Raw genomic sequence first — 18163 nt, forward strand, 5'->3', positions numbered from 1 at the left:
TCTGGTGGCCCCACGTGTTCCTTGGCTTGTGGCAGATGCCCACTTGCTGCCCCTCACGTCACACTGTGTTCTCCCATGTGCCCCCGGCTCCGTGTGGCCATCTTACTATAAAGACTGCAGTCATATTTGATGAGGGAGCCCAAACTACGCCAGTATGACCTCATCTTTAAAAATTACAACCGCAATGGTCTTACTTCCATAGAAGGTCACGCTTGGAGGTACTGGGAGTCAGAACTTGATCTTATCTTTTTTGAGGGATACAGTCAACCCACGACATCATATTAATTAGTAAAAAAGAAAAGCCATACGATCATCCCAATGGAAAGAATATTTATCAATATTCAACATCTATTTCTAACAAAACTTCAGCCAACTAAGATAGAAGGAAACTTCCTCAACCTGATAAAAGGCATGCTTCACCCTGAGATCGGACAACGACAGGATGTCTGCTCTCACCACTTCCATTCAACAGTGAATGGGAGGTGCTGGCCAGAGCAGTCAGGCCCAAAAACGGGGCATCCAGATTGTGAAGTGACCACAACTCCTGATTGGCAGAAGGCATAATCCTCTCTGTAGAAAATCCAATGGAATTTACAAATAAACCACTTGAGCCCATTAATGAGTTTACCACAGTTACAGGATTCAAGAGCAACATACAAATCAACTAAATTTTTCTATGTTAGCAACAATCAAAAATTAGAATGAAACGACGCCACCTAGAATAACACCTAAAAAATTGAAATACCTAAGGATAAATGTGATAAAGGATGAAAGACTCGTATATGGGAAAATACAAAATATTGCTGAGAGAAATTAAAAAGGACCAAAACAAAGGGAAGGATATGCCTTGCTCATGAGTCAGAAGACTCACCGTTGTTAAAATGGACATTCTCTCCAAATTCGTCTACAGTCAATGCAATCCCATTCAAAATTTCAATAGTTTTGGGGTTTGGGGATATTTTTTGTGGGGGGGTTTTTTTGGGGGGGAGGAGACACTCACAAGCTGATTCTCACTTTCATATGGAAATGCAAAGGACACAGGATGGCCAAAACAAATTTGAAAAAGAACAAAAGCTCAAAGACTAACATCACCAGCTTGCAAGACTTATTATAAAGCTAAATAGAACAGTGCTATTGGCATAAAGTCAGAGACCCAGAAATAGACCTGCAGAAATACACTCAACTGATTTTTCAGAAAAGTGCAACGGCAATACGGTCAAACAATATGCCAAACATAAACTTCAACCCATAGCTTTTACCTTGTACCAAAATTAACTCCAAATGGTTGACAACATAGGTCAATTCTAGTGCTAAGGTGGCCCAGGATCACTGGGGAGCATCCACACTCAATGAAAGAAAACTAGGTCCTCAGCAATCTCTGAAACTCATTTCATTAAAAAAAAAAAAAAAAAAAAAAAAAGTGGTTCACAGACCTAAATACAAGACTTAAAACTATAAAACTTCGAAGACAAAGCTGGGAGAAGCCTTCTCGACCTTGGGTATGACTGCAAAGGCATAGTTTACAAAAGGAAAAAAGAAAGGTACAATGGACCTCATCTAAATAAAAAAATTCTCTTTGAAAGACACTGTCTAGCTCATAAAATGTTTAATAAAAGGTAGATAACACCACTCCTACCCCCATCAGAAAGTGTCCCTCCCTCTAAAGGAGACTCATTTAGAAGGGTTTCTTCAGACCCAAAGAACAGAAAATGTTTCCTCCCCTCAAAGAACTGTCCCCGCCACCCACCCCCTGCAACCTGTCCCACTTTCTGAGTAACGTACATCTCATAAATAGTTATATTTCCATTTCTGTGTGGCAACCGGGATCCTCGAGGCCAAAACCATGGCCCAACTTGAGGAATTATGTTAGACTTCGTACTTGTATAGAAACTTCCCTCTATCTCATCTTTGTTATGTATGTTTTCCACTTCATTTAGAATTGCCAGCCTTAAAAACAAACAAAAAAGAGCACGCCCAATTAAGTTTGAATTTCAGATGAACAATGAATTTTTTAAAATGTTTATTTATTTATTTGACAGAGGGAGAGAGTGTGTGTGTGAGTAGGGGAGGGGTAGAGAGGGAGGGCAAGAGAGAATCCAAATCAGGCTTCGTGCCGTTGGCTAGATCCCACAAACTGTGAGATCATGACCTTAGCTGAAATCAAGAGTCAGATATTTAACCGACTGAGCCACCCAGGCACCCCAAAAATGAACTTTTTTGGTGTATGTCCATCTGGCATCTTGTATTTTATCTGCCAACACTGAATTTATTGCAAACATTCTTCTTGGCCAACTCAGATGCTTTATGGAAGAGGTAACAAATACATATATACACACGCATAATTCAGAAATAAAGTAAACTTACACTTGACTGCTTAATACTGTTTTAAAACAATTAAAAATTACAGTTGTGCTTCCCTTTATTCAATCTACACAATATAATGCCTTTGAAAATTGTTCTCATTTTATATTGTATTTTAAAAATACTGCCTGGCATACTATTTTGTCAAAAATATGTGGGAATATTTATTTTCACAGAACAAATTAACTAAAAAAAACAATAACCACTTATAATGCAATGTTTTCTATTTTTGTGCTGTCTAAAAGCACCTGGAGAAAAGACTCCCTCTGTATTGTTAGGACATCTTTAACAAGGTTTCACACTAGGCCATCAGTCCCTGTTCTTCTTCATTTTAATACATTACTCCTGCCCAAATTCAGCTAAAGAGGGAGCAGGAAATATCATTAAGCTGATAAATGGTGGTAATTCCAGATGACATCGCCCAAGGAAACACTATTGCCCACACAGTCCTGCCATTGCCCCCTTACCCTTGAGAAGTAAGGATACCCTTTAGTCTCATTGACCCCTGGCAAATTATACTTTTAAAGTGAAAATTTAAAGGGAAGAAAACCTGTCACTACCATTATTGATTTAGTTGTAAGTCTATATATCACAGACCAGAGTGCCAGGGTTAAAAAAAAAAAAAAAAGAAAGAAAAGATCCAAAAACAAGTTTAAAGTCATTGGGAGGTCAAGTGGGTCTTGTCTTCTGGGGCTCCTGCACCATCCGGACTTTTGTAACAAAACTTCACATTTTCCTTGTCAATAACTACAGAGTAGGGAAACATGGCTTGTGTAAATAGCCATAGCTTGGGGGTGCCTGGGTGGCTCAGTCGATTAAACAACTGACTTCGGCTCAGGTCACGATCTCGCAGTTCGTGGGTTCGCGCCCCACGTCGGGCTCTGTGCTGACAGCTCGGAGCCCGGAGCCTGCTTCGGATTCTGTGTCTCCCTCTCGCTCGCTCTCTCTCTCTCTCTCTCTCTCCCTCCCTCAAAATAAATACACATTAAAAAAAATTTGAAGCAACCATAACCAGTCAATATAGGAGATTTAAATGATTCCACTGAAGCAGCAAACTGGCAGAGACCATAGAGGGATTCAGGTAGATTTCATAGCCACTGGATGAGAGAAACACGTGTGAGATAGCCGCTCAAGAAGCAGGCAAATGTTCCCTCAGGCTGCCCTCTGTGCTGCTTGCAGTCAGTTTCCCACACGGAAGCCACAGCGGTTGTTTAAACTTTAGTCGTATCACATCACTCTTCTGCTTGGGGCCTCCGATGACATCTCCCTGCATTCAGAATCCAATCCAAATGCCTCGCGCTGATCCACAAGGCCCTGAGCGACGAGACGGCGTGACTGGAGTCAAGTGCAAGAAGCCAGGCCAACGCAGTCACAGGGGACAGCAAGAGGACACAGAGCACACAAAACGTCAGTTGGGTCCTCGTTCGCGGCCGGGACCACTACCGGCGGGGACGTTCTTATGGAGCTGTTGCAGGCGGTGGCAGCCCAGGGTATTCAAGTGTGGGGCTCAGGGGGCAGGTCACGGCTAAAGGTACGGATTCGGGTGGCAGACCGTCCCTCCACCATGGGTGTGGAGCTGGGGAAGCTCTGCTTTCGGGGAGCCACAGCATCACTTCCACTGCCACTGCCTATCAGAAAATTAAGGAAGGCTGTTCTCGGTGGTCCTGGTTAATTTCTTCTCAGCTTCCACTTCTTTAGGGAAAAGTCCTGCACCGTTTTGGAGGGCAAATACTAGCCTACTTAGTCTCCAGCATGTGAAAGCTGGAGAAGGGCATACGAAGGATCAAATCGGAGCTGTTGGTCAAACGCCCCTATCTTCATCCCCTCCCCTAAAACCAGATGTGCTGTGGGGTTTGGGTGGGAAGACCAACGCCCCCCACCAGGCTGGCGCATTTTGGAGCCAGGTTTTTCCTACCCCAGTTTAATTCTTCTACGGGTTTCCTTCTGTCCTCCAGAAATATACTGAAATCCTTACCTGCTACTGACTCCCATGTCCCCCCCCATCTCTTCATTGTTAGAAGTTACTCCTTTTTGAGTCCCTGCACTTTTCCTTCAAAGGCATCTTGTGAGGGGCGCCTGGGTGGTGCAGTCGGTTAAGCGTCCGACTTCAGCCAGGTCATGATCTCGCGGTCCGTGAGTTCGAGCCCCGCGTCAGGCTCTGGGCTCATGGCTCGGAGCCTGGAGCCTGTTTCCGATTCTGTGTCTCCCTCTCTCTCTGCCCCTCCCCCATTCATGCTCTGTCTCTCTCTGTCCCAAAAATAAATAAAAACGTTGAAAAAAAAATTAAAAAAAAAAAGGCATCTTGTGAGAGACAGGAGGTGAGTGTACGGAGGGAAAAAAAAAAAAAACAGTTGGAAAGAGGCCATCCTGGTGAAGATTTTCATGGCAAATCTCACATTTATTTCATAGGATCGTTTCCATGAACTAAAAAAGTGTGGATGGAATTCCGATAAAAACTAAATTTGTGTAAGATTTTGGGAGAGTCTCTATTTTTAAGTCTCACAACCAGGTACCCAGCACACCTCTCCATGAATTTAAGTCATACATTATGTCTTTTAAAATGTTCTACAGTTATCACATGACTTGCATTTTCTTGTTATATTTCTTTTTGGCTTTTATTATGGGGTGGTTTTAGTCACTGCTGTAAAAGGGATTCCCCCCCATTTCTACTTCTGTCAGATTAACATCAGCAGAAAGAAAAGCTGCTCGGTTTTGTGCATTACGTTATGATACGCCAGCTTACTGAACTTCATTTTTGAGTTCCAACAGGTTTTTTATTTCAGTATTTTCCTAGGTATAAAAATTTTACCAACTTAAGTAATAATCCTTTTTTCGACTCAATATTTATTTATTTTATCTCACAGAATTATCTACAATATCCCACCTCTCATCCATCATTGCTGACCATTACTGGTAGCAGAAGGTATTCCTCTTTTTCCAATTTTAATGAAAATACCTTCAGTGTTTGGTTTTTTTTAATGTTTATTAATTTCTAGGAAATAAGTTTCAATATGTTTAGAAGCTTCACGCTATCTTAAATGGAGTTTTAAAAAATGAAAAATGGCTAGTTACTCTTTCTAGTATTATGACCATGTTTTTAATCTCCTTCAATTTCTTAAAACATTAAATTATGCCTTTCTAGAGCTTCTTTCTGGAGTTTCTGGATCAAACCCTATTTAGTTATATTGGCCCTTTAACATATTGCTAGATTTGATTTACTTTAATTTTCTTAGCTATATTCATAAATAAAAGTGATTTACAGCTGTTCTGTATTATTTTAAAGTAGGTTATGGCATTAAACTTATTCTCGTATTTTGAAAATGAATCAGAAAGCTTTCCATATTTTCCTGTACTCTAAATTAAACAGCACAGAACTTGTCTATTCCTTGAAAATTTAGAACTCACGTGTAAAGCCACCTAGACTTGCAATATTTTAATAATAACCTTGTAGATGCATAATATTGCATTACCACAATCCAGTTGTCTGTTTTCTCTCTCTCTCTCTTTTTAATCTTGAAAGTTTTTTCTTTTGGTAAGTAATTAATGGAATTCTAGTATTTACCCTTCTAACTGCTTGTGAAAGAAATCTAAGCAGGATATAAAGAGAAAAATGTTCTCTCTTTCCTTTTAGCCGAAGAGCAGGTTATATTCTGTATCACAAAGGAGCCCTTGAAAATATCATTTCTAATAAACAAGTCTCGTAAGACATCTAGAAGACAAAAAAGGGTGATTGTATCCTGTGATCAATGTTTAACTTTTAAAACATAAATAACTCAGGAGCGCCTGGGTGGCTTGGTCAGTTAAGCGTCCGACTTCGGCTCAGGTCATGATCTCACGGTCTGTGAGTTCGAGCCCCACGTTGGGCTCTGTGCTGACTGCTCAGAGCCCGGAGCCTGTTTTAGATTCTGTGTCTCCCTCTCTCTCTGCCCCTCCCCTGTTCATGCTCTGTCTCAAAAATAAATAAAATAAATAAATAAAACATAAGTAACTCTGATTGGTCATCCTACCCAACAGTATTTGTTCTGGTGATAATATTTAAACTGACATCTTTGAATTTCTACACAGTGTACCTGCTAAAAGTAAGCCACTCAGAAGAGGTGATGCTGGTGATGATGTAGCAAACTTAGTACATTTCCACGCCTTTCACTGAATATAAACTGCTAAAAAATTTGGGAAGTTACATGGTAATTAATACTTATTGAAATTTAAAAGCACTTTTCCACCTACCCATCTCACTTCTGGGTGCTTCCAATTAAAGGAAATGCAGAAGCACCTCAAATTTTACAAAGATGTGTACTGTATGATGATTATAATAGCAAATAAGTGACAACAATGTGGATGGCCATCCATTGGGAGACGACTGAGTTGGAGAGAGAGTAATACATTCATACTATGAAATACCATACAATTATTAAAAAGAATGAGACTGATAAGTAAAGTACTGCCTTGGAAAGATGCCCATAATACTGAGATAAGTAAAAAGTTACAAAACATCTACATATACTATGAACCTATTTTTAGGAATGAGAGCTAAAACAAAACAAGAAACAAAATCAATGATACAAGCACATGTGATTGGAAAAGACTGGAAAAGAATGCAAGAATACGTGTCAAACGTAAACAGCGGCTACACGGGCCGGGGTGGGGGTAGTTTCGTTTTCCTTTAGGTGGAGACTTTAGTTCTTTGTACTTTAACCGTTTCTATATTGTTGCAGGTGTTATAATGTGCTTATGGCACCTTTTGTAACTTAAATATCTGAAACAGTGTCAACTACGCACATCCACAGATACATAAATATAAGTATCTGGAATAAATCTGCCTTCCCTTCCCCTAAGATCTAAGAGAGGGTAAGTCTCCTGGGCACCCTCTGTAATGACCCTCAGGTACTGACATGAGGCAAATACAAGACTTGCTATAACCAAATATAATGGCTGGAGAAAATGTGAAGGGCAGGGGTGTCTGGGTGGCTCAGTTGGTTAAGCGTCCGACTTCAGCTCAGGTCATGATCTCGTGGTCCATGAGTTCAAGCCCTGTGGCGGGTTCTGGGCCGGAAAGAAAGACAGAAAGAAAAGAAAAGAGAAAGAAAGACAGAAAGACAGAAAGACAGAAAGAAAGAAAGAAAGAAAGAAAGAAAGAAAGAAAGAAAGAAAGAAAGACAGAAAGAAAGAAAGAAAACTTGGAAATGTTACTTTTTGGTTATAAGATTCAAAAATGTATTACAGAATTATATAATTTAGAAGCCTGTTAAAATTACAGTTCACTGACAAATACCTGAAGTCCTCTTCACACTAAAAGAATTCCCTTCTGAAGAGCTCACCTCTAAATAATACAGGCTTGAGGTAGAGAATGTATCCCAAAGGGAAAAAAATAAAAGAGAACACATTTATCCCTAAAAAAGGTTTTTATGCCCATTCAAGAATGGCTATTTTAGAATAAAAGTGCAAGGCTAATAAAATTTAAAAAACCACTTCCTAATAGTAAAAACTTATAAAACCAGGCAATTTTTACAACTGGAAGAAGAAAATTCTCCATAGGAAATCAGTTAAACATAGTTATGGCTTTATTATATAGACGTTTAGCACGAATTCCTTAAGGTAAAGTCTCGGTCTTATAAACTAATGGTTCATTTATTCAAAGAGACTGATCCAGAATTAAAACTAACATGAGAGTGTTTGTCTAAAGTTTTATGCTGTAGGACTTTGTTGCCCCCAAAGCACCTTTACTGGGAGCTCTGCCCCACGCACCTTCGTGATCAGCAAGGCACTGCAGAAGACTCGATCAGCGGGGCTGAAGCAGCAGTTTCCCCACCAATAGAGCTGTTAGGGCAGCTAATTTTAGAGCTACAATGAAATTGCTGGAAATACCCCCGGGTCCATTATTTCAGCACATTAATGAGGCTGTTCACAAAAAGAGTTTATTACAATGAGATAGATGTTTATTAGATCCGTAATATGATTACAGAACATGCTGTATGGGAAGGGCCTCTGGGAGCCGTAGGCAGGATAATTTTGCAGGCATTAAACAAAACAAAAAAGCCAAACATCATTATCAAAACTGCTAACTTCGCTGTATCACGGTTACGGGTAAATATCCACACTATTAAGTATCCACATCATTTTCTTGCTTCAAGAAGAATGATGCATAGGCACGCTTTCTGAGTTTACAAAAAATCAAAGACGTTTTTGGGGGTAGCAAAAATAAAACGAAGCCAACTCAAGAGTGCTTACTGCTCATTTTAAATATGGCCACTTCTAAAGACACCCAGGAATTGTATTTCAAGGCTGTAGCCATAATGTGTTTTTCACTGCATGTTATTATACTACTGAGTAATAAAGATAATACCACCATCCACAATGATACAACAAAGATAAAAACAGGGGGGTATTTACTATGTGCTAGTAAGTACTACGCTAGCGGCTCTTCACCCATTGCTTCTTTGTCCTCCCAACAACCCTGTGCGGTGTTACTATGTCCTCCTTTTATTAGATGCAGGAATGGAGACTTACTAACTCCCCCATGGTCATTCAGCTGGTGACCCACAAACCGAACTTAACCACAGGTAAATGAGTGGATGTTCAGAGACGACCCAACTGAATCACGGAAACGCCACTGTGTCTTGCCAAATGGCCTCACGTGCAATGTCAAATGGATTGGATGACTTTGTTTTGTATTCCCTTTATAAAGATGCGATCATTTCTCTTTTTGTTACTGTTGCCTGGACATGGACAGCTCCATGCACGCTATCAGGCTATTAACCCTACTGGCAACAAAGCAAAAGCAGTTTCCACGGTTTAAAAATCTAGCACACGTTTTAGGGGGCCGAGATGTTAAAGACCAGACTGACAAAGTAAAACGCAATCAGGATGACCTTGAAGTAGGTCAAGTTTCATATAGATAGATACAAGGACACATGCTACAGACATATCTGTAGACACATAAAATGCATGGCAAATTACCTGTTATCCATCATTGGAGTTTTAAAAAAATTTTTTTTTTCCAACGTTTATTTATTTTTGGGACAGAGAGAGACAGAGCATGAACGGGGGAGGGGCAGAGAGAGAGGGAGACACAGAATCGGAAACAGGCTCCAGGCTCCGAGCCATCAGCCCAGAGCCCGACGCGGGGCTTGAACTCACGGACCGCGAGATCGTGACCTGGCTGAAGTCGGACGCTTAACCGACTGCGCCACCCAGGCGCCCCCATCATTGGAGTTTTAAATGGAGTTTTCTGCATCACCCCAAAAGAAACAGCATAACGTGTCTTGAGTCCGACTATTTCTCTCTGATGGACCAATGAAGAAAAGATGTCTTTCCACGGGGGAAACCAGTTCTGAAAATGCTACTTTCTCTGGAGGATCACATAACGTAAAAGGGAGGCTCTGCCGTGTAACACTTGGGGAATACGCCAGAATACTGGAGGCCACTACTCATCTCCATTTCTGTGGTGTAAAAGAGTATCTATGGTTTTATCCCCTTTTGTTTACTGCTATTAGGAAGACATCAAATTAGGTTAAAGAGATGAGGGCATCATCGGATACGCTTCGCTACGGTCTCCTAGCAAAGCTCCTCCTACTAGTCCCAAATATTGAGTTTTGGGGTGCAAAGAATAAACATAACCAATTGTATTTTCATAGGAAAATGGGTATTTTCATGGGAAATCCAAGTGCTACTCCCACTTATCTACTCATTCTACTGTAAAAGATAAATAGAACCGATTAAGTAAAATCTTAATAGTACATGATGTCTGTAATCTTTCACAGACATGCCACCACATGGACATCCACCTTACTCCTTACGACACAATCATCCCGAATAAATCAAATATCTAAATGTAAAACAAACAAAACATGAAAGCACTAGAAGAAAATATGGGTGAATATAGTTATAACCTTGAAATATGAAGACCTTTAAAACACGACATAAAACTCGAAAGTCAGGGGTGCCTGGGTGCCTCAGTGAGTTAAGTGTGACCTTTTGCTCAGGTCACGATCTTGCGGTTCGTGGCTTCAAGCCCCGTGTCGGGCTCTGGGCTGACGGCTCAGAGCCTGGAGCCTGCTTCCGATTCTGTGTCTCCCTCTCTCTCTGTTCCTCCCCCGTTCATGCTCTGTCTCTCTCTGTCTCAAAAATAAACGTTAAAAAAAAATAATAATAAAATAAAATAAAACACGTCAAAAGTCAAGAAGGAAAATACTAAAGAAATTTCACTACTAAATGGAAACTACTTTTATGGCTAAAATAACAGTAAAAATTAGAAATACAAAGATAAAATGAAAGCTAGTATTTGTTATAACAAAATAAGCTTAATATACAAAAAGCTTTAAAGAAAACAACAGAGGGGCGCCTGGGTGGCGCAGTTGGTTAAGCGTCCGACTTCAGCCAGGTCACGATCTCGCGGTTTGTGAGTTCGAGCCCCGCGTCAGGCTCTGGGCTGATGGCTCGGAGCCTGGAGCCTGTTTCCGATTCTGTGTCTCCCTCTCTCTCTGGCCCTCCCCCGTTCATGCTCTGTCTCTCTCTGTCCCAAAAATAAATAAAAAACGTTGAAAAAAAAATTAAAAAAAAAAAAAACAGGAAAAGGTAAGCTAAGTAGAAATAAATGGACAAAGATTACACTAAACCAATTTATAGAAAAAAAACACACAAATGGTTAACTAACTCATAAAAGAGGATAAACTTCATTCACAATGCAGTGAATACAAAACATCAAAAACCTACAATGTTTCACGTGTCAGAAAGGCAAAATGTTAGCAAAAAAAAAAAAAAAACCCCTCAGTATCAGCAAGGCTGTGGGGGAACAGGCAGTTTCTCTTTCAGTGAGAATGAAAATTGAATTCTACCTTTTGAGGAGGACAATTGGGCAATAAATATCAAAATTAAAAATTTATAACCCTTCCACTTAGCATATTAGACAGGATTCTCCAGAACACAGAGCCAGCAAGAGATAAACACGTATGCAGAAGACAGGTTTATTATGAAGGACTGGCTCACATGATTATGGAGGCTGGCAAGTTCTACAGCCTGCCACACCCACAGGCTGAGGGAAGCTGATGGTCTAGTTCCCATCTAAACCCAAAGGCCAGAAATCCGGGGTTGCCAGGGCAGGGGCGGGGGGGGGGGGGCGGGCAATGGGGTAAAACCTACTCTGAGTCTGAAGAGCCCAGAACCAGGAGCTCCAACGTATGGGGGCAGGAGAATTTAGAGGTTCCAGCTCAAGCACAGAGCAAACTCACCCTTCTTTTCCTTCTCTGTCCTATTTAGACCCTCAAGGGACTGGATGAAGCCCAGTCACGCTGGCGAGGACAATCAGCCTCACTGAGCCTACCATTTGAAATGCCACTCGTGGGGCGCCTGGGTGGCGCAGTCGGTTAAGCGTCCGACTTCAGCCAGGTCACGATCTCGCGGTCCGTGAGTTCGAGCCCCGCGTCGGGCTCTGGGCTGATGGCTCAGAGCCTGGAGCCTGTTTCCGATTCTGTGTCTCCCTCTCTCTCTGCCCCTCGCCCGTTCATGCTCTGTCTCTCTCTGTCCCAAAAATAAATAAACGTTGGAAAAAAAAAAAATTTTGAAATGCCACTCGCTTCCAGAAACACCCTCACAGACACACCCAGAAAAATGTTCCACTCGAAGTCACGCACATTCACTAGAAACTCAGAAGGGAGCTATTCTGCCCATACGTCAGGATGACTGCCTACTTTTTCCTTTTTTGTTTGTGCTTTGTGGTATCATGTATGTGAGACTCTGGCATGGAAATACCTTACTTTATAATTATTTTGTGTTGGTATTTTGTATTTGCTCAGTATTAATGCTCAAAGTGTTTTCAACTAATTATTAAACAATAACTGCTACACAAAAAGGAGTTTAGTTCTTCAATACTCAATTTATGTTTCAGTGATAAATTAAGAGAAACTGATCACTGGGTTAAACATTGAATTTTCTGTATTTGCAGTGTTTCTGCATGATGGATTTTGTAATTATCTTGGTCTCCACATTCCAAACAGCTTTGAGGTCTCATTTACATGAAATGTGAGTTTCCTGTTTTTTTTTTTTTGCCTCAAGTCTATCTTTAATTATGTGCTAAACCATAATTACAAAATAAGTTATGAGTTGAAAATTTTACCCTTCAATTCACACTGACAAAAAGAAAGCTAGAAATAGCTTAACCGCACAACGTACACTTAAATTTACTTCTCTGTAAAACGAGAGGTTGTCTGCTCCATTTGAAAATGTGCAGGCCCACAGGCATGCCCCTGATGGTGGAATGATCACAGCCAATGAGCTCTGCATGCCATGTTTTCAGAGGGGTCACACTACTGTTCCTAAAGACGGCTTAATCCCAAGGACAAGCCAACTACAGAAAACCTCCTAGAGACTGCAGGGAATCCAGTCAAAGTGAAAATAAAAGTACCCACTAGAAGATACATACGTATGTTTATAATGCAAAGGAATGATAAACTGACTTCTAAGAAGTACGCTAATGAGGTCAAATCCAACAAGGTTGGTGTTACCCAATTATTTCACCAGATCATGCAGGCATGGCCTAAAGTAAGTCATAAATTGCTAAATAAAATTCTAGAGAAGAATCAATTGTAACTTTGATCTAAATAAGAGGACAATTACTTGTTGGCCCAAGGGATGCTCTATTTTTATTTTACTTGCTTTATTATTTGAGCACAATCGACACGATGCTACATCAGTTGCCTGTGGACAACATTCAACCTCTCTACACGTGGTGCTATGCTCACAACTGTAGCTACCACGTCACGCCACAATGCTACTGCAATATCATGGTCTATATTCCCTAGGCTGTGCTTTTTATTCCCCTCACTTATTCATTCCATAACCGGAAACCTGTACTTCCCACGCCTTGTCACCCATCTCGCTCATTCATCCTCCCACCCCCTTCCCTCTGGCCACCATCAGTTTGTTCTCTGTATTTATAGGTCTGATTCTGTTTTTTGTTTCCGAGATCTCACACATGCCTAAAATCATATAACATTTGTCTTTCTTAGTTTGACTTATTTCACTTAGCATAATACCCTGTAGGCCCATCCATGTTGTCATAAATGGTGACATCTCATCCTTTTTAACGGCTGAATAATATTTGTGTGTGTGTGTGTGTGTGTGTGTGTGTGTTTGTGTACACACATCTTCTTCCATTCACTTACTGATGGGACTTTTAGGTTGCTCCCATATTTTGGCTATTGTAAATAATGCTGCAATAAACACAGGGGTGCATATATCTTTTTAAATTAGTGTTTTCATTTTCTTTGGGTAAATACTCAGCAGTGGAGTTACTGGATCATTTAGTAGTTCTATTTTTAAGTTTTTGAGGAACCTCCATACTGTTTTCCACAGTGGCTGGACCAACTTACATTCCCACCAACAATACACAAGGGGTCTTTTTTCTCGATATTCTCCTCAATACTTGTTATTTCTTGTCTTCTTGATTTTAGCCTTTCTGACAGGTGTGAGGTAATATGTCATCGTGGTTTTGATTGGTAGTTCCCTGATGATGAGTGAAATTGAACATCTTTTCATGTGTGTCTTGTCTTCTTTGGAAAAATTCCTATTCAGGTCTTCTCCCCATTTTTTAATCAAAAAAAATTTTTTTGTGCAGAGTTCTAGAAGTTCTTCATGTATTTTGGATATTAACCTACTATTAGATACACCAACTGCAAATGCCTTCTCCCATTCAGATTACCTTTTTGTTTTGTTGATGGTTTCCTTTGCTGTGCAAAAGCTTTTTGCTTTGATGTATTCCTAGCAGCTTATTTTTGCTTTTGTTTCCCTTACCTTAGCAGGCATATTTAGAAAAATGCTGTTATGGCCAGTATGAGAGAAAATACCGTCTTTGTGCACTTCTAGAATTTTTATGGTTTCAGTTTTCACATTTAGGTCTTTAATCCTATTTTTGTGTATGGTGTTAAAAAGTGGTCCAGTTTCATTCTTTTGCATATAGCTGTCCAGTTTTCCCAGCACCATTTATTGAAGGGACAGTCTCTTCCTGTGGTATATTGTTACCTACTTTTTCATAGATTACTTATCCATGTAAGCATGGGTTTATTTCTAGGCTCTCTATTCTGTTCCATTGATCTGTGTGTCTGTTTCTGTGCCAGTACCATACTGTTTTGATTACTACAGTTTTATAGTCTATCTTGAAATCTGGAATTAGGTTACTTCCAGCTTTGTCCTGCTTTCTCAGAATTACTTTGGCTATTCAGCATCTTTTGTGGTTCCATACACATTTTAGTATTATTTGTTCTAGTTCTGTGAAAAATTCTGTTGATAATTTGATAGGGATTGCACTGAATCTGTAAATTGGTTTGGGTGATATGAACATTTTAACAATATTAATTCCTCCAGTCCATGAGCATGAAATACCTTCCCGTTTGTGTTATTATCAATATTTTTAATCAATGTTTTGATTGATTAAATGTTATAGTTTTCAGAATGCAGGTCTTTTACCTCCTTTCAAGTTTATTCCGAGGTATTTTATTATTTTGGCACAACTGAAAATGGAATTATTTTCTTAATTTCTCTTTTCTTTATTCTTACTTCATTATTAGTGTATAAAAATGCTACTAATTTCTGGGTATTAATTTTGTATCCTGCAACTTTCCTGAATTCATTTATTACTTCTAAAGTTTTTTCACTGCAGTCTTTAGGGTTTTTTTACGTACAGTATGATGTCATCTGCAAACAGCGACTGTTTAACTTCTTCCTTACCAATATGGATGCCTCTTATTTCTTTTTCTTGTCTGATTGCTGTGGCTAGGACTTCCCGACAGATTCTCTAAAAGTAGGAAAATGGAACTGCATATAGCCAATATTTTTGAAGAATATTTCTGGTTGATACGTTTTAAAAACACTATGCCATTTCAAACTGATATTAGGTATTTATCATTATCTCAGGTGAATCTTAAAATCATAGAGTTTGAAGAGGCCCACAGAGCTCTTCTTATCCAACCACTAGTCTGGTGGCAGGAAATGGTCATTTTACCTCCTGGTCAAGCTTTCAAATGAACTGGATGATAATGCTGCCTTTACACACTGTGTCAACTGGTTGCACTGGGTCACTGGATAAGGACAAGGTATGGGCTACCTGCCCCAAACAGTCTGCTTGGGAAGAGACTGCTGGTGATGTCCTCTGCAGCGAAGGGACACAATCCAGCTCCCTCAGGAAAGTCCTCAAACATCAATTACAATTAGCAATCATCACAAGTGATACAGATCCAAAAACCTCGTCTTCTTTTTTCTAAAGTCACTAATCTAGTCATTTCAAGGGTATAGCACAGACTCCAAGACATGGAACTGAGTCAGAAAGTAGACGACAACATTTTAACGTTCAACCTAGAGTTTTATGCTAAGTCATATCTAGTACTTATTTTGGAGACCCAATATATATATGTGTGTGTATCATAGCACTTACAGAGCTTATTTACCGCCACAGGAAATCCAACCAAATTGTTCTCAGTTTCCACTCAACAGAACAGTATGTTGACCTTTACTGGCAGAGCTGGAGTGAATTCTGTTGATAGCAGCTACTGTGAGAATTGCAGAACTGGTAAATATTTATGAAGTTTTCCTACTGTGCTGGCCACTGGCAAAAAGACGGGGAGGGATGTGTGCTTCTGAGTCACCCAAGAAGCTTGGAGGTACCTATCAGATTTGAGTCTGGCATTTCAAATCCTATATTTAGGAAAAAATTCACTGTTCACTAAAAATGATAAGGTGTATCTGGAAAAATGCTCAAGATTCTGAAGCTAAAGTACACTCCAGATATTTCTCTCCATCTGATGGAGAGACTGCCAGGTATCTTTAGCGGGAAAAGAGCTAGCAGTAAGATGCTGCCTTGCTTGGTTTCTGTGTCTTAATACACTACACTCTGGGCAGACCAAACAGCCCCCATGGCTCCCACTGACACAGGTAAGGGGTGCCTCTGAGGTTAGGTTCTGGCCACTCTTGGAACGGAGAAAGGTTTCTGAGGCCCAGGTTGAAGGTCAACTGTTCTGTGTGTTCTTAGGAGCATCCCTGCCCCACCTCATGAACACCAAGCCTTTCTGTTTTACCACCTACACCCCAAATGAAAATGGAAACAATCTGAATGCCATCATTGACTTGCTAGAAATGCACGCACATTGATTTGTTAACTCTCCCAAGGAGGAAATCCAAGCCTAATATTTTGATTTCAACTAAAGGAATTTTAAGCAGTGTCAAGCAAATGGAATGACTTCTTGAAGGGATGTGAGGAAGAGATTCTATTTATTTTTTTAAGCCCTTTCAGTCCTTACGTTTTCTTTCAACCTGTTCTATCAAATATCAGGAGAGGGGTAGTGAAATCTCTGACTAAAATTGCATTTATCTTTTCATCCTTGTACTTCCAAAACGATTTTGTTTCATGTAGTTTATTTAGGACTAGTATGTCTACTTGATTAACTGATCACTTTATCATGAGAAAACAACCTTCCTGGGCGCCTGGGTGGTTCAGTCAGTCAAGCATCTGACTCTTGATTTCAACTCGGGTCATGATCTCAGTTTGTGAATTCAAGCCCCACCCTGGGCTCCGCGCTGACAGCACTGAGCCTGCAGGGCACTCTCTTTCTCAAAAATAAACATTAAAAAAAGAAAGAAAATGACCTTCTATATCCCTAGTAATATTCTTTGATCTGAAATCCACTTTGTCTCATATTAAAATAGTCACTCCAGCTTTCTCTGGACTCGTATTAGTAGGGCACATCTTCTTCCATTTTTTTTCTTTTAACCTACTCATGTCATTGTGTTTACAGTAAGTTTCTTTTAGGCAGTATATAGTTGGCTCTTGGTTCTTGACCCAATATGACAATTACTGACTTTCATTTGAGGTGCTTAGACTGGTTACATTTTTTTGTGATTGTTCATCCTGTTAGGTTTAAGTCTATCTTTTTGCCATTTGTTTTCTATTTGTTCCAGAAGTTTCTGTTCTCGTTTTTCTCTCCCTTTTTTTGTCTTCTCTTTAATAAAATATTTTTTATTATTCATCTCCTTGGTTGATTAGAGTTATGACTCTCTTGTGCAGTGGCTGCATTAGAGTTTAATAGTATCATCTTTAACATAACAAAGTCGACCTCTCAAGTCATATTACAGAATTTCACATTAGTGGAAGAATCGTTCAGTAGTAGACTTTCACTTTTTCCCTTCCAGATTTTGCATTTTACGAACACACATGCTTTTATAAAGCTCACAATACACATAGCTATTACTGTGGTTTAAATGGTCAATTATCCTTGGGAGAGATGCTAGACACTGTGAATTTAACCCTGTTGAGCGCTTGATATATGTGCATTCCTGAAAATACTTGTGAGGTTTGTTTTCCCCTTGGAGGCAGTTCTGTTAATTAGAAACAGTTCGATCCCTTCAGATCTTGTTTTTATGATGTGTTAGGTGGGTCTGGAGCAGCATTCAGTCTAGGACTAATTATTCCCCACCGCTGAGCCAAGATCTTCCTGAGTATCTTTTCCAATGTTCCATGAATTAAGAATTTTTTCCAGTCTGTCTGATGGGAAAAAGAACTATTTTTGCCCATGTGTGAGTAACTGACACTACTCTCTAATCCTTATGGGTGTTTTGGTCCCTGGCCTTGGGTTGCTGCCTCACACACACATACCCTGCAGAATATCTAAGAGAAACCCTCTGTAGATCTCTGAGGTTCTCTCCTTGTGCAATTTTCTTTTTTTTTTTTTAAGAAATTTTTTAATGTTTATTTATTTTTGAGAGAGAGAGAGGGGGGGAAAAGGGAGGGGCAGAGAGAGAGGAAAACACAGAATCTGAA

The 18163-nt window shown here is 39.9% G+C and overlaps 1 protein-coding gene across 7 annotated transcripts in view; it reads right to left on the bottom strand.

The window, feature by feature from the left end:
* Nucleotides 1–18163, bottom strand: part of ULK4 (unc-51 like kinase 4) — a 583293-nt gene that overhangs the window by 132639 nt on the left and 432491 nt on the right. Inside the window, exon 35 of one of the 7 annotated variants that reach the window (XM_086720526.1) lies at nt 6685–7404. The exons of the other annotated variants lie outside the window; for them this stretch is intronic. Coding sequence (XP_086576652.1) covers nt 7363–7404 — 42 coding nt within the window. The 3' untranslated portion in view covers nt 6685–7362. Of the gene's footprint in view, nt 1–6684; nt 7405–18163 lie in introns of those variants that run through there. 7 annotated transcript variants of the gene reach the window in all.

This window comes from Puma concolor, chromosome C2, assembly GCF_028749965.1.
Source record: "Puma concolor isolate L17-30 chromosome C2, mPumCon1.1.hap2, whole genome shotgun sequence".
In the NCBI taxonomy this organism is placed as follows: domain Eukaryota; kingdom Metazoa; phylum Chordata; class Mammalia; order Carnivora; family Felidae; genus Puma; species Puma concolor.